Below are 16,766 nucleotides of genomic sequence, written 5' to 3'. Positions count from 1 at the left end.
AGGTAATGAGCTAGAACTGAGCTAGAACCTACCAAAACATCCTACTCCACTGAATTTTAATATTGAGTACTGGTTCAGATATGTTGATGATGTGCTGTGTTTCCTGGACCAATACTGCTAGACAGTTAGATACATTACTACGACATTTAAAGTCACAACATTAGAAAATGCAGTTTACAATGGACCTGGAAGGCACTTCTGTAAATTCCTTGGACCTTAATAAAAAAACGTGTTACAAACATACAGCGTTTCGTTCAATAATACATCGCCTCATATCTGTTCCATTATCCAAATCAGCCTTTCAGTACGAACTACAAACCTTCAAACAAATAGCTTCCAGTTATGGCTATAGCTTTACCTTTATTTATAATATTCTACGAAAAAACAAAGTGAATAAAATTACTTCTCTACTTCTGCACGATAGCCAAGAGCAATCATTCAATAGTTACAAAGCCTCATGCAAAATTCGATACACTGGAAACATTTCATACAGTGTTGCAAAAAAGTTAAAAATCTCGCAACTACAAATCTGCATTTCATAATACCAATAACATACCAAAATTTCATTCAAAAGTAAATATAAACTGCAACCCTTGGCACAAAATGGTGTTTATAGAAAATCACTTGCAAGCAGTGTGAAATGGTATATATTGCTGAGTCTGTCAGAGCGTGGCCCTTAGACTACGTGAAGGTGAGAGAAGCTAGCAATTCAGGAAGAAATATTCGGACTTTGCAGATCATCTCATAGCAGAAAGCCATTCATACGGTGTAGAATGAGAGGTTTTTACATTTTGGCAAGAAAAGCGGAAAGATGACCCTATTGGAAATACTGCAAATCAACAAACGTAACACACAACGCCCATCTAGTATTAAATTAAACAATTTGTCATTTTTGTTTATTCTGTGCAGATAATTTCTGTGTAGGTCGCACGTCATGTTTATCTGTGTTAGTGACATTCAGTTGTCACCTGAAGGTGGCCTGAGAAGCCGAAAGCTGGCTTATAGCTAAACAAATATAGTTTTGCAGAACATTAGAAAGTGTTTTCCTTTTTAATAATATTACCTTTTAGTCCTATTCATGCAATTACACTTAATAACTGGGTTGTTTTACAGGCTACGAGATTTAAATAAGGGTCAATGAAAGCATTTTTATTGCTGCATACTGAACTCCTTTCTGAACCACTGATGGCTTCAATACTGGGTAACAAAGATCACTTAAATTGTGAGTGATTATGAATCACAATTTTCATTAGCAAATATATGTATTGTGATGGCACAGTTAAAATGCCTCTCTTTGAAGAGATTCCTACATGACGCCCGTGTGTGAACACTAAGTATAACTGTTACTGCTCTCTTTTGTGCAATCAATACTTTCTTTCTAAGTGATGAGTTACCCCAAAAAATTATTCCGTAAGATATTGATGAGATGAAATGTGCAAATTATATCAGGTGGTTCATTAGTTTGTTTTCAAGACTAGCAGTTATAATAAGAGCAAAAGCAGCTGAAGTTAATCTTTTGAGAAGCTCAGTAACAAGCTTCTTCCATATAACGAGAGAGGTTTAGGCGAAATGCTGCAGGAAAATCTAAGTGTAGAATACCAGGTCACATTCATCGTGAAACCGAGAGCCAAACTCAACCTAATGATGTAGGGGCCTCACACAGAGGTTTTGATGAAGACGACAGCTACTTACAGTAGGAGAAGTAGGAATCAGCCTGGCTAACAATTTGGAGTATACTATTGAACGTGATCTGGAGAAAATAGGTGCAACAACAGCACGCACTCTTGTAGGGTTTGTGGAGGTTTTGCATTGACATGACCAGCACTGGCTTAATACAGTTGTCAGCCGTGTAAACAAAGAACTAAGTTGGTTTCTTTCGACTGAATCAAAGTCTTATATTTGTGCTGTACCTGTGGTTCCAGCTGGGAGATGGGAATACAGAAACCATGCCCAGCTCCAGAATAGGAGGAGGAAGTATAGATTAGATGGGTGCCTTTAAAAAAAGTGTAGAGGGGCCACAAGCACGCAAGACAAAATCCCTGCGATTACTGGAGTTAGAGGAGCATATTTTCTAGGTTATAGTTGGCTATAGAAAGACATTTTTGAAAGAAATTAGAACAGATCAGAGACATAATATACATAACAGTTTCCAGAAAAATAAAATTTGTTTGTTTCGTCAGAATAGTATGTGGCTGATAAACTAGAAAGTTGAGATTCTCGTATGTTTAGGAGATCTGGAAAATTCTGAAGTGATAGCTGATCTGTGCCTCTCTGGTCTCCATGTAACCAGAAAACTGGAGAAGTTAAATATCAGGAATTGCAGACCAGCATCGTTTTCATGTAGAGTCAACATGGAAAAAGGAGGAGTTGTAACATATGTAAGAGTTGGACACAAAGTAAGAAATATTGAAACCTAAAGTTTTTGTGTAGATCAGAATATAGAGGCATGTGCTTGTGAGCTGTTACTGCAAATTATGTCTCTGGAAACTGTAACAGTTTACAGATCTGCTCTATAAAACTATGAGCTGTTTATGAGAAATCGATATGCATTTTTGACTTACCTGTCAGACAAGAAGAAACAGACAGTAATTTATTGAAATTTCGGTGTTCGTTTCTTAAAATATGCAGACAGAATCTGATTTCAGTAGTCAATTTTCCAAATCGTACGCAGCAAGAAAGCAGGACCCCGATTGATAACATTTTTATAGAGTTTGTTGAGGGTGAAACAACTAATGTGTACCAAACTGTTAATGCATTATCTGATCTTGATGCACGGTTAACGGGAATAAACAATGTAGCTCCTTACAGCTTTGAGGATGTTATTACAAAGCAGTGAGGCCTGTTACTGCGAACGGCATTCAATGTTTTAAGGCAAAGCTAAAATGGTGGTATGGATGAGGTATATATAGCAAGAGATGCTAATGCCAAATGCATTCTATGCTCCAGCAAATTTGTATCAATATTTGAAAGTAGTCTTCCTAAAATGCTATCCATAAAATCGATTAAAAAAAGAAGCAAGGCATGGATAACTAAGGGGATTGAAATCTCATGTAAGGGAAAGATGGAAATCTATATACAGGTAAGAATAATTCAGGATCTGAAGTTACCTGCACTCTACCAAAAAAGCTGTAGAATTTTATGGAAAGCCATTAAAATGTCCAGAGGTGTGCACGTCCTGACATAAATAAATATTGCAGACAACTAGGTTAAAACTACACCACTCATCGAAAACATAAAGACCACCTGTTCAGCTTCAGGACATTCGATCTGAGAAGTCTGCAGCAGTGCTTAAGAAAAGTGAGGCAATTCCCAAGGACCCGACAAGGAATGGCCTGCATCGTGCGTTCAACGACTGCTAGGGGCGCTACAAAAAGTGCCTTGAAGTAGGAGGATAGTACTTTGAAAAGATCATGTAAATATTGAAATGGAGTATTAAACATCTGTTAAATAACTCAGTCTCAGTCTTTGTGGATCAGCCCTCACAACTAAAATAAAGGAAGTTAAAACAGTGAGGTTTATTTGTTCATTAAATATGCGGGAAGTCATACCCATAAGTGCTTCCATTAAAAATCTGCTTTTAGCTTTCCGAAGTTCAATGTTTTCCTACAAACGTTTCTAGAGAAGAACAACCAATGCATTCAGTAATTCTTGCTTGCGTATATGTCTACATCTACCTCGTACTCTCGGTGTATCCAAAGTACTGACTAAAATATTTTACCTTCCACTTAATTACTTTTAAACTCATTTTTTTCACAGTCTACATTAGCTTAACGTTTTTCCTGTATACTGCAATAGCTACCACACAACAAGCAAAGATTTAAGCTTGAGACCTGTGAAACTGAGCAGGGTACCTTTCCTCATAAACCGAATTAAGGGAAGAAGTAGATTTTTCAGGTGTTATTATGGCCGCATCATAAATGTAATGTTACGTAAGACGTTACATTTGTATTTTATACTAATTTTCTCGCTTACTTAAGGAATTTGTACTTCAACACTTTTATTAATCATAATCTGTTGAAATACTCGGACATTTTCTGATACAGATTTCGCCGTGCAACACATGTCACTCCGAAGTCGTATCTCAACTTCATTGGAGGATATAAGAACATTTATAAACAGAAACAATGGGAGCTAGGTGAAGGCGCGAGAAGAATGGATACGGGTCTAGCCAAGCTGGACGAGGCCTCTCAGTCTGTGGAGATCTTGAAGTGTGACCTAGCTGTCATGGAACAAGAGCTCGCACAGGCCTCGCAGAAAGCGGAGAGGGTGAGTAACATAGTTAATCTATATTAAAAGCAGTCTCGGAACTTATTTGAACAACAAATGAACGAATTACTTCGAAGTAACTTGTAATCTCCACGCACTTACTTCGACACCTGTATCAAGATAGCAACATCTGATCTTTCTCCTTTTTCTTCCCTCTCTCTCAACATCATCACATGTACAAGAGTTTCTAGATTTGATTATTTTTGATAGTTTCCATTGAAAGAAATTTCTGATACACACATCAAAAAAAGTTTTGCGTAACCTCGGTTCCGACAGTTCCAGAACCTATACAGAAAATTGAAACGGAGATCAACATAAACATCATTTCCGCTCTTTTGATTACTCATGAAAACCGCACACTGCATCTTGTAACACCATACAGCGAGACCTTCATATGTTGTGGTCCAGATTGCTGTACACACCGGTACCTCTAATACCCAGTAGCACGTCCTCTAGCATTGGTGCATGCCTGTATTCGTCGTGGCATACTATCCACAAGTTCATCAAGGCACTGTTGGTCCAGACTGTACCACTCCTCAACGGCGATTCGGGGTAGATCCCTCAGAGTAGTTGGTGGGTCACATCGTCTATCCCAGGCATGTTCGATAGGGTTAATGTCTGGAGAACATGCTGGCCACTCTAGTCGAGCGAGACGTTATCCTGAAGGAATTCATTCACAAGATGTGCGCGATGGGGGCGCGAATTGTCGACCCTGAAGACGAATGGCTCGTCAATGTGCTGCAGACATGATTGCACTATCGGTCAGAGGATGGCATTCACATATCGTACAGCCATTACGGCACCTTCCATGACCACCAGCGGGGTACGTCGGCCCCACCTAATGCCACCCGAAACAGCAGGGAACCTCCAACTTGCTGTACCCGCTGGACGGTGTGTCTAAGGCCTTCATCCTGACCGGGTTGCTTCCAAACACGTCTCCGACGATTGTCTGCTTGAAGGCATACGCGACATTCATCGGTGAAGACAACGTGATACCCATCCTGAGCAGACCACTCGGCATTTTGTTGGGCCCATCTGTACCGCACTGCATGGTGTCGTGGTTGCAAAGATGGACCTCGTCATGGACGTCGAGAGTGAAGTTGCGCACAGTTTGAGTCGTAACACGACGTGCTGTAGCTGCACGAAAAGCATTGTTCAACATGGTGGCGTTGCTGTCAGGGCCCGTCCGAGCCATAATCCGTAGGTAGTGGTCATCCACTGCGGTAATAGCCTTTGTGCAGCCTGAGCGAGGCGCTTCATCGACAGTTCCTGTCTCTCTGTATCTCCTCCATGTCTGAACAACGTCGCTTTGGTTCACTCCGAAACGTCTGGACACTTCCCTTGTTGAGAGCCCTTCCTAGCACAAAGCAACAATGCGGACGCGATCGAACTGCAGTACTGACCGTCTAGGCATGGTTGAAATACAAACAACACGAGCCGTGACCTGCTTCCTGGTAGAATGACTGGAACAGATAAGTTAAATGGAAACTCGTAAGCTAACACACTTGGTATGAAATAATGTGACAGGTGAGTGTTTTCTTCGTTCTCTGTCTGCGTTTGGCAATAACTGTTGAAGAAGAGGTGTGTGTGTGTGTGTGTGTGTGTGTGTGTGTGTGTGTGTGTGTGTGTATGTGTGTGTGTGCGCACGTGCGTGCGTGTGTGTCTGTGTGCATGTGTGTCTTATAACGTGCATACGTATGCAGCAAGCAGAAATAACAGGTATTATAATTACTTTTCTTATATGGCGGAACTCGGCTGAACTGTAAAATAAATATTCGTAAATGGGTGTGGAAATTAATCTTTGAAACAAACCAAGAAGCTGCAGGCACTTTCTATTGCCATAATTAAACAGAGCATATATTGTCTCTAGTAACTGCTCTTTCGTATAAGAACACGAAACTAGTAGGGGAGGGCCAGTTTGAGCCCAAGTAACGCTGACACAAGCATCAGCGCTTCCTTACCTTATTACAGCTGAGACACATCGCTATGTCATATTTCGCTGAAACCAGCATCAGAACTTCCATATCTCCAAGGGCCTTACAAGAATCATGAGGTCCTGCAATGTTTTTTTTTTTTTTTTTTAAGTTTAATAACCAACAGCCTCAGTTGCACCGTTTACCTAGAATTTACCTAGGTTTCAGTCGGAATAACCCAACCTTCTTCAGAATAAAAGTAAGTACCGTTTGTCCATAGTGGACATCGTCAAGCTAAAACTACAAATCCATTAATTATCGTCAGACTGTAAAACTGCCTCGGCCCCACTTCGCGACCGCGATGCGGGAGCCACGAGTGCTGTACTGGAACTGACTGCAGCGTCATGAGGTCCGCCTAAGCGGACACAATACCTTCGCCTGCGCATAAACTGTATGATACTTACATGTTGGGACAAGACGCAAACTTATCTCCTGACATTGAATTTACTAGTAAAGTGAAATAAAAGGTATAGCTGAGGAAAAGGGCGTATACCTGTGCAGAACGCACTTAGATCGACTGTCTTAACATTTATGAAACATTCATTGGCCATAATATGAGGAAGACATCATGTGCTTACAAGGTATGGCCTGTCTAGGAAAATTTTGTGCTAAAGCACGAAGTTTAATCACCTAAAAAGAACTTTGGAGTGGGAAGGATAGTATAAAGCCAATATCGTCATTATTAGACTAGGTCTAGAAATTTTTAAGACGTAATTGTTAAGCACTTGCTTAGCTATGGTTACAACGCATGAACATCCTATTGACTTAGCACACAAATGGCCATGATTGAACTTATGAACAAGTCTCTATCTAATCTGTAACATCCGGCAATACGGGCCATATAAAATAGATGGTCATTATTCAGGATTAGTATATTTGACCTGAAACGGTCTAGAATCAATTCAAACACTAATGCACGTGCCTGATTGAGCTTCTTGACTAAGTTATGGCTATGAGTTGCAGAAGACACTAAAGTAGGGGGATAATGTGGCGGCAATGGGGTACTCAGTTTGCCTTCATGCAGGTGATCCACACACATACTGAAAAAACTGTGTGTGAAACACAATTGTGGAACATAATTGACCTCTGTCGGTCAATAGTTTTAAGTGTGTTGACTGGAACGATGTTCGCCAAGTCACACTTTAGCTTTAAACATAATCCAGTTGTCATTCCCTAAGTTCAATCGCAGTGGTCACCAGGCCCGAATTATGATGACAGTGTTCCACACACAGTTTTTACAGTATGTAAACTGGAACTGATCGGCTGTCAGACCCCCTCCGTCTAATAAGCGCTGCTCAGGCATGGTTGTTTACATCTTTGGGCGGGTTTAGTGACATCTCTGATCAGCCAAAGGGACTCTTTCTGTGACAGAATATCCCCAGTCAAAGTCTATCAACAGGAGTTCTGGGAACTGGGGTGATACAAAACTTTGTATTTGATGTGTGTATTAGACAGGTCAAAATTTTAAAAATCTATACATCTAGGCAAAAAATCAAAATAGAGTTTAAACGTAGTACCTGCCTTATCTGTGTCAAAGTCAAAGGTCAAGTTAATTTTTCTTTACGATGTAGTAGTTAATTATAAGCTGAAAGACCTTTATTGTGCATTATCAATTGTCACTGATAGATTGTATCGTTGGCGTCAATATGTGAGAGGAGTGTGCTATGAATTTGTTGAGTATTTACGGAATAACAGTGCAAATATTTACCAAATGGAACAATGCATCAATGCCTGTATTGCTCCTGTACCAAAATTTGTATGTGTTGGACCTGTAACTATAAAATTAATGGAGGATGAATTTACTGAATTAATTTCATAATTGCACCTTTAGGCTTGAATACGATTAAGGCTGGATTCAAAATATATAAAAACAATTATTTGGATCCTTCTATAAAGCTGAATGATTGTGTGTAAAATAACAAAAATCGTTTACAGGGTGTAAATTTTAAGTTGACAAACCAGAATAACTCGAAAAATAATCTTCACACAAAAAAATGTGTAGAGTCCAAAGTTGACTATTTTCGAGGGGGTCATCTGGTGGTGCTAAAATTAGCCTGCCACCCCAGCCCCCTGGAGGTGGGGCGTGAGGAAACTTTAAAATTTCAAATGGGAACCCCCATTTCTTATTGCAGAATCAGATTCTACATAAAACACTACGCACATTTTGTCTTAAACACTTGTTTCGATTCTTGGTAGTTGGTGCTGTAATTCAAGAATTTTTAGTTAGCGAGTGGGTTAGTCTTTTCCTCAGTTAGTCTTTTACTTTGTTTACTCTGTTAGTTAATGAGTTCACTCGTTAGTAAGTAGGATGTTTGGTTAGTTAGTTAGCTAGTTAGATGATTTGTTTGATAATTAAAAGTTGTGTAGCCTCATGACCACGAAACAAACAAAATTTATCCGAATCTGCGGAAAAAATTAATATTTGGGTCAACATTTGCAAAACTCTAATTGCTCTCTCTCAAACACCACCCTATGGGGAGAGAGGGAGAGTTTTAGTTTTAGCGAGACAAAAATTAACGAAGTAAATAAGTATTTTTTATTTGTCCCTATTTTCCACGCAAAAATGAGAACATGGATTTTCTTGAATTACGGCGCCAATTACCAAGAATCAAACAAATGTTTATGACAAAATGTACGAAGTTTTTTATGTAGAATCTGATTCTCCAATAAAAAGTGGGGGTTCCCATTTGAAATTTTAAAGTTGCCTCCCGCCCCGCCGCCAGTGGGCTGGGGTGGCGGGTTAATTTTAGCACCACCAAAATCCCACTCGAAAATAATCAACTTTGGATTCTACACTTTTTTTCCTCTGAAGCTTATTTTTCGAGTTATTCTGGTTTGTCAACTTAGAATTTACACCCTGTATAAAGCTGTTCTTATTTACTTCCACTGAAATGCTGAAAGGATCAAATATTAATAATAATAATAATAATACAAATATAGCAAATTAACTCATGATTTATTATCAGAAACACTATATTTTTCTTAAAGAGAGAGAGAGAGATTTCATGAAAGCAGAATGATTTTTATGTACATAACAGCTACCGATCAACTATACAATATTGACAGCAACAGAGATACATTATACTAAGAGACCAGAAGAATGATTTAATTATTTACAATATTTACAGTGTGTAGGGACTAGCAGCAGTAAGTAAATAAACACACACACACAGACACACACACACACACACAAAACACTCAAGAGAATAGTTGGAGAACGGAATCGTTTCAATCCCATCTGCACAGATGAAAAGTTAGTTGTCATGACGTTACAGACTGTGCAATGCAGTATGTACCTGATGGCCCCGCTACCGAAAGACTATTTCCTGCACCATATGAGGAGACTCATCATCAGAAAAAAGAAAATCCTTATAGCCTTAGATCGTGAGAGCGTGTGAGGTCGCATGATGGACGCCCGCAGCCCGTCTCTGAGTTGCATTTGCATCTACACGATATGCATACATCTTAGAACTGAGCCCTACAAACACCACAATCTGTGAGCCATTCGCCTTGTCTTTCATCGGGCCGAAAACCTTGTTGTGAGGAGCTATGCCGTATCGATTACTGGCCGCAATCGAGATGAATCGAATTCCTTGAGATTGCGCTTAATTACGTCAGATGGATCGCAGCCTTTTACCCAGTAGAAGAAACTGTATGTATCCGTTAATAGTAACTTGACATCACTGAAGTTTGGTTTTGCAAACTTTGAATGGAATCGATACATGTAGAGTTGGAAGAGCTTAGGAACACACGTACCGACGTAGACCGTCTTCGTGTACTCCACTGAAACCTTAGCCATGTTCACTGCTACTAGTCCTTCATTGAAGACTATCGCTCGCTTAAAATTTGGCCTGGTGATGCAATCTCTCGCACCATAACGCCCATCCTAGCTGTAAATATCACGACCGTTTTTAACACTCTCCATAGTTTTGCCAAAAACTGGATTATTCATTAATTTATAAAAACCTTTTTCAGAATCACATGTAGCGAGAGTCTTCGTTCGGTATTTAAATCAATATACTCTTTCAGCCAGGGACACTGGTCAAACAAGTCACATTTCCAACCTGAGACACTGCTAGCGTTTTATGTAGCGTAGAATGTATCTCTGCTTACCCCCAGCATTGTCATCAGCTTGGGGACGGAATATTTGACGGGACTAGACGCTCCGGACACAATGGCAGGTCACTGCGCTCGTCATGCAAATCAGCGGGATATTCCAGGTCTACCCCAAGACATATCCCCTACTAGAATCAGCAGCCGCATTGAGGATATTATCCTTCAGTCAACGATTTCATCTCTGGACTGCCACCGGATTCGATATCAAACTGACACTAATACACTTACACCCACTGGTGTTCAAACAGGGAGTATGTTTGAACAGCATTATGTCCACGTCAGGTGATTGCTACTGCAATAACTTTACGTCGCCTGCAAGACTCAAATCGTTCAAATGGCTCTGAGCACTATGGGACTTAACATCTGTGGTCATTAGTCCCCTAGAACTTAGAACTACTTAAACCTAACTAACTTAAGGACATCACACACATCCATGCCCGAGGCAGGATTCGAAACTGCGACCGTAGCGGTCACGTGGTTCCAGACTGAAGGGCCTAGAACCGCACGGCCACACCGGCCGGCCGCCTGCAAGGAAAACACACATTATTTGTTAAGCTTATTTGCTTTTTTCCCTATTCATCACCGTCGGCGTTAATATCTACACTGCCTCGCAGTAGGCAGTGTTGATACATGTCTTGACATCCTTATCCTTTAATGTTTCTTAACAAGCTGGTGAACTATTTATCGATCGCTGTAAATATATTTTTGCGACCTTTGCTACCATTACTGTAATTTTATGTACATCAGTACTCCTATGGTTAGGCCATTTAGGTGGCATGAGTGATAAGAGCCTCAGAACTAAAGGTGGCTGGCCGATTGCTGTGACAACTGGTACACACTTATTTAGGCAATATTTACGTAACTGTTGATAATATTCTCATTACAGTTTCTGGAATCTCCCAGTAACAGCAGCTAATTTGCTTCATTACCTTCATCGTTTGCACTCCCACCACATCGTGCTGTGGACAAAAAATAAATTAATTTAATATAGAAAATTTAATGCTTAGCAGCGTGATATAAGAATGGTGGACTTTTTTTTTTAATACTTGCCATCGACATCTTCATCAAGCGTTATCATTGTCATGACACAAATGCAGCGAGTGAGTGCTGTGCATGGACATTTAAAAAACCCTACGTCCTGCTGCTGCTGTAACTGTAACAAAACGTAATGACAATTATACACTGATCAGCCAGATCATTTTGTCCACCGACCTAATACCGATATAAACCCGACCAGACGATAGCGGCGTTACCTGGCGAGGAATGACACACGTACGGTGCGTGTAGCACCATTGAGCGCGCTGTCTGTGTGTAGAATGGGGAAGGCATGCGACCCATCTGAGTTTGAACGAGGACGGATAGTGAAGGCCCAGAGGCTCGTCACGAGCATTTTGGAAACTGCACAACTTTTCGGGTGTTCGAGGAGTGCTATGGTGAGGTTTTTTTTTTTTTCTCAACATGTGGCGAAACCGAGGTGAAACCATGTCCAGACGTCGAGGGGTTAGACATCCACCCCTCATTACAGATGTCGGACATCGTAGGCCGTGCAGACTGGTAAAACAGGACAGGCGGCGAACTGTGGCGGAACTAACATCATTCTTTAATGCTGGGAAGAGTACAAGTGTGTCTGAGCACACGGTGCACCAGACACTCCTAACGATGGGCCTCCGTATAAAGAGAGACCCCAATCACAGAAATTAGTTTCTGTTATGAGATGGCTTGATTGTACGCAATAACTATACAGCTTCGTCACAAACAGGGTTAGGCAACAGCTACACAAATGACGGAGAAACATATTATTAACAGGAACTTTACGTTACTTAGCCATAGTGTGAAGAGGGCGCGTGTCAATATTGCATTCTTCTCTTGCACTGGTCTGACTTTAACTCTGGTCTAGTCCCGAATCCTGTGAACGATAACTACGGTCATTTGTACCACGTTCAGCTGACGCTTCTCTGTGGCAGCTATGGATGAGTCTTGCTGTTTTGAGGCACTGCTGATGCTCTGTTGATACTGTGCGGATGTTGTCTGCGTGGTACCGTGTGTCAGTTTATATCCGTGTTTGTCAGTTGGCGATCCACTTGGGAACTATTTTTGTGACGTAAGACGGAAGCGTAAAGTTGGTCTTGCCTTGAGCGTCCTCAGTTGGAGGTTAGCGTCATCTCAGTTGCACCTGAGCAGTTGGCAGCTTGGCGCCCTTCTACACTACTGGCCACTAAAATTGCTACACAAAGAAGAAATGCAGATAATAAACGGGTATTTATTGGACAAATATATTATACTAGAACTGACATGTGATTACATTTTCACGCAATTTGGGTGCATAGATCCTGAGAAATCAGTACCCAGAACAACCACCTCTGGCCGTAATAACGGCCTTGATACGCCTAGGCATTGAATCAAACAAAGCTTTGATGGCGTGTACAGGTACAGCTGGCCATGCAGCTTCAACACGATACCACTGTTCATCAACAGTAGTGACTGGCGTATTGTGACGAGCCAGTTGCTCGGTCACCATTGACCAGGCGTTTTCAGTTGGTGAGAGATCTGGAGAATGTGCTGGCCAGGGCAGCAGTCGAAAATTTTCTTTATCCAGAATGGCCCGTACAGGACCTGCAACATGCGGTCGTGCATTATCCTGCTGAAATGTAGGGTATCGCAGGGATCGAATGAAGGGTAGAGTCACGGGTCGTAACACATCTGAAGTGTAACGTCCACATTTCAAAGTGCCGTCAATGCGAACAAGAGGTGACCGAGACGTGTAACCAATGACACCCCATACAATGACGCCGGGTGACTAGCCAGTATGGCGATGACGAATACACGCTTCCAATGTGCGTTCACTGCGATGTCCCCAAACACGGATGCGACCATCATGATGCTGCAAACAGAACCTGGATTCATCCGAAAAAATGACGTTTCGCCATTCGTGCACCCAGGTTCGTGCAGCGTCAAGGGTAACCGCAGCCATGGTCTCCGTGCTGATGGTCCATGCTGCTACAAACGTCGTCGAACTGTTCGTGCAGATGGTTGTTGTCTTGCAAACGTCGCCATCTGTTGACTCAGATATCGAGACGTGGCTGCAAGATCCGTTACAGCCATGCGGATAAAATGCCTGTCATCTCGACTGCTAGTGATACGAGCCGTTGGGATCCAGAACGTAGTTTCGTATTACCCTCCTGAACCCACCGATTTCATATTCTGCTAACAGTCATTGGATCTCGACCAACGCGAGCAGCAATGTCGCGATACGATAAACCGCAATCGCGATAGGCTACAATCCGACCTTTATCAAAGTCGGAAACGTGATGGTACGCGTGTATCCTCCTTACACGAGGCATCACAACGACGTTTCACCAGGCAACGCCGGTCAACTGCTGTTTGTGTATGAGAAATCGGTTGAAACTTTCCTCATGTCAGCACATTGTAGGTGTCGCCACCGGCGCCAACATTGCGTGAATGCTCTGAAAAGCTAATAATTTGTATATCACAGCATCTTCTTCCTGTCGGTTAAATTTCGCCTCTGTAGCACGCCATCTCCGTGGTGTAGCAATTTTAATGGCCAGTTGTGTAATAGGAACTTCACATTACTTAGCCATAGTGTGAAGAGAGCGCGTGGCAATATTTCATTTTTCTCTTGCACTGGTGTGACTTTAACTCTGGTCTTGCCTTGAGGTACCTCAGTTGGAGTCTAGCGTCATCTCAGTTGCACCTGAGCAGTTGGCAGCTTGACGCTCTCCTATGTAGGACTGTGTTCCGTATTTTCGGAAGGACTCAGCAGTGTATGTGTGTGACAACTGAATGTCTAGATTTTAATTGTGAACCAAGACCGTCATTTAAAACCAGCAGACACCTTAGTAGAGTTTAAGATGTGCGTGTAAATTTTGACGCAATGTAGTGATTGGATCAATAATTTTCTAACGAGCCACATTGTGGCATTTATGTGATTTCAGGTGCTGATGGAGGTGACGGATCGCGCCATGCAAGCGGAGACGGTGAAGAACCAGGTGCAGAAGGTGAAGGAGAAGGCCGAGGCGCTGGTGGGGCTCATCACGGCTGAGAAGGCGCGCGCCGAGGAGAAGCTGGAGGCTGCCAAGCCCGCGCTCGAGGAGGCCGAGGCGGCGCTCAACACCATCAAGCCCGCGCACATCGGTACTGCCCTTCCAACTCCTTAAAAAAGCCTTAGGAGACAGTATCTTAACACCGCCTCTAGCCTTGACAATGGCTTCAGTTCTGAGAGGAAGAGAGTCCACAAGTTTCTTAGGTACAATGTGCTTAAGTGCGACAAAGCGTTGCGTCCGGCGGTATGTGGGAATCAATAGTGTGGAATCACCACATAAGCTTGTTGTATCCGTAATTGGAGAAACAACAAGTAACGATTGGCGTGAGTTCCAAATTCTGTTTATTGCCAACAGTTCCACAATACTAACACAGCTTGGTGCTTGTTCAAGAGCAGAGACTGGGCTGCAGAGTCTAAGTCCGGTATTGTAAACAGTCGTAGCACAGTGTAGCGTCGTTCCTGGGTGCGACGTCGACGTAGCAAGTAGGTAGCCCAACGCGAGACTGCCAGGCATGGCGGCGTATGCGGCTATATAGGGCGAATGACGGAGGAGTATGCCCGCCGCACCCGAGTCCGCTTGTCGTGTCCTGCTATGATTGGCGGCGCGGCCTCACGTAACTATCTCTCGGGAGGACGCCGGCCGAGTTTGCCATGACAGTGCGGAGGCACTCAGTGTGTGAGGCCCGCGTCTGCGCTGTACAACTGCGTAGAGCTGCGCATAAGCGGGCGTGCCGGCCGTTGGCTGTATGACGTAAAGACCGCGGCCACGTAGAGAGCCTGTATAGCCGGCCACGCAGCTGCAGGCGCCACGGTGTGGGCATTGACTATACCACAAAGCTACCGCCCATTCTTCGGACTGTGGCAGGTGGTGCATCTGTTTTAGCCCAAATGTACAAGTTGCACCATTCAGACTGGTGTGTAAGTAGCACCCGCACAAAGAGCTGCACACAATCTCAAATGGTATCTCAAAAAGTAACGATAATATCTCGACTGACCTTGTCGACTAACCAATAAGTACCGCAACTGGTTGTTTCTGTCTGCGCATGATGGAGAGGTTCATCCTAAAATGTAATTTTTTTTGGTGAGGTGTGGCTGCATTTTTTTTAGATATTTGAGATCAATCGAGGCTGGCGTTCTGAAAATCCTCATCAGTTAAATCGAGAGCATCTGCGTGATGTGAGAATGGAAACGTAATGTGCAATTAGTGGAACATAAATTGGAACTATTTTTCCCCGTCATTCAATAACTTCTGATGCTGTGTAAACAACATTTTGCAACCTTTTTCCCCAGAGAACTAACGAATAACTAAAAGAACTGCGGTTATTAGTGCAGGACAATGTAGGCCGCCAAACTGTCAAAATGGTTCAAATGGCTCTGAGCACTATGGGACTCAACTGCTGAGGTCATTAGTCCCCTAGAACTTAGAACTAGTTAAACCTAACTAACCTAAGGACATCACAAACATCCATGCCCGAGGCAGGATTCGAACCTGCGACCGTAGCGGTCTTGCGGTTCCAGACTGCAGCGCCTTTAACCGCACGGCCACTTCGGCCGGCGCCAAACTGTCCGTGGAAGTATTACGAGAATGGTTCCTATTATCAAAAACGCCTCGTAGTGTGGTAGACGCAATCTGTGTTATTTTCTTGAACTTCTTTCCAAGGCCGCGCGACTAGTTCGGCTGACAGCCACCGTCCGAGGAACGGGCCGGAACGCATGTGGCGATCGGAGTCTCCCGGCGACATTGGCTCCAGGGCAACATCGGACACCGAACATGCATCTTACACCAAACACTCTGTATTTTCTTAGAGTCTTCTGAGAATACAGGTTGTCCATATTCCACGAGCAGTTCTCCGCATACGTGACCTCATTAATTCTGTGGCGTTTTCTATATTGCTCGCTCCATCACATACACCTACCACAGTTCAGACAGTACGTCACTGACTTTTTTACACTTTTCCCGTCAATCCAGAAGACTAGCATTCAAGAATTGGATCGCCTTGTAAAAATTTACTTTCGTGTAACACAGCAAATTAACCGCTGCCTAGTGTAAAGTTTTCTTTCGTATGATTCCAAACAGCTACGCACAGGTATTCTGGTGATGTCACTGGTTAAAGATTTATTGCTAATGACGTCCTATATCGATACCGACAACTTTATTTCTGAGGATTACTCCTCATTTTGTTTTGACTGAAGAGAACTGATCTTGCACAACTCGAACAGTTATGATGACATGTAAACTCTCTACAAACGACAGCACCCTCCTGACTGATTTACAATAATTTGAATACTAGTTGCTCTGTCAATCTTTCCTGATTCACGGCAACAATGAGTCAACGTCCAGAACCGTACTA

At 42.6% G+C, this 16,766-nt stretch overlaps 1 protein-coding gene across 1 annotated transcript in view; it reads left to right on the top strand.

The window, feature by feature from the left end:
* The window catches only part of LOC126471528 (dynein axonemal heavy chain 5), a 1,073,018-nt gene that overhangs the window by 819,531 nt on the left and 236,721 nt on the right, over positions 1-16,766 (top strand). The window contains exons 52-53 of the mRNA XM_050099754.1: positions 4,044-4,266; positions 14,309-14,507. Coding sequence (XP_049955711.1) covers positions 4,044-4,266; positions 14,309-14,507 — 422 coding nt within the window. The remainder of the gene's footprint in view (positions 1-4,043; positions 4,267-14,308; positions 14,508-16,766) is intronic.

Source organism: Schistocerca serialis, chromosome 3, assembly GCF_023864345.2.
Source record: "Schistocerca serialis cubense isolate TAMUIC-IGC-003099 chromosome 3, iqSchSeri2.2, whole genome shotgun sequence".
Taxonomy (NCBI): Eukaryota; Metazoa; Arthropoda; class Insecta; order Orthoptera; family Acrididae; genus Schistocerca; species Schistocerca serialis.
This window is presented reverse-complemented; position numbering and strand designations above follow the sequence as displayed.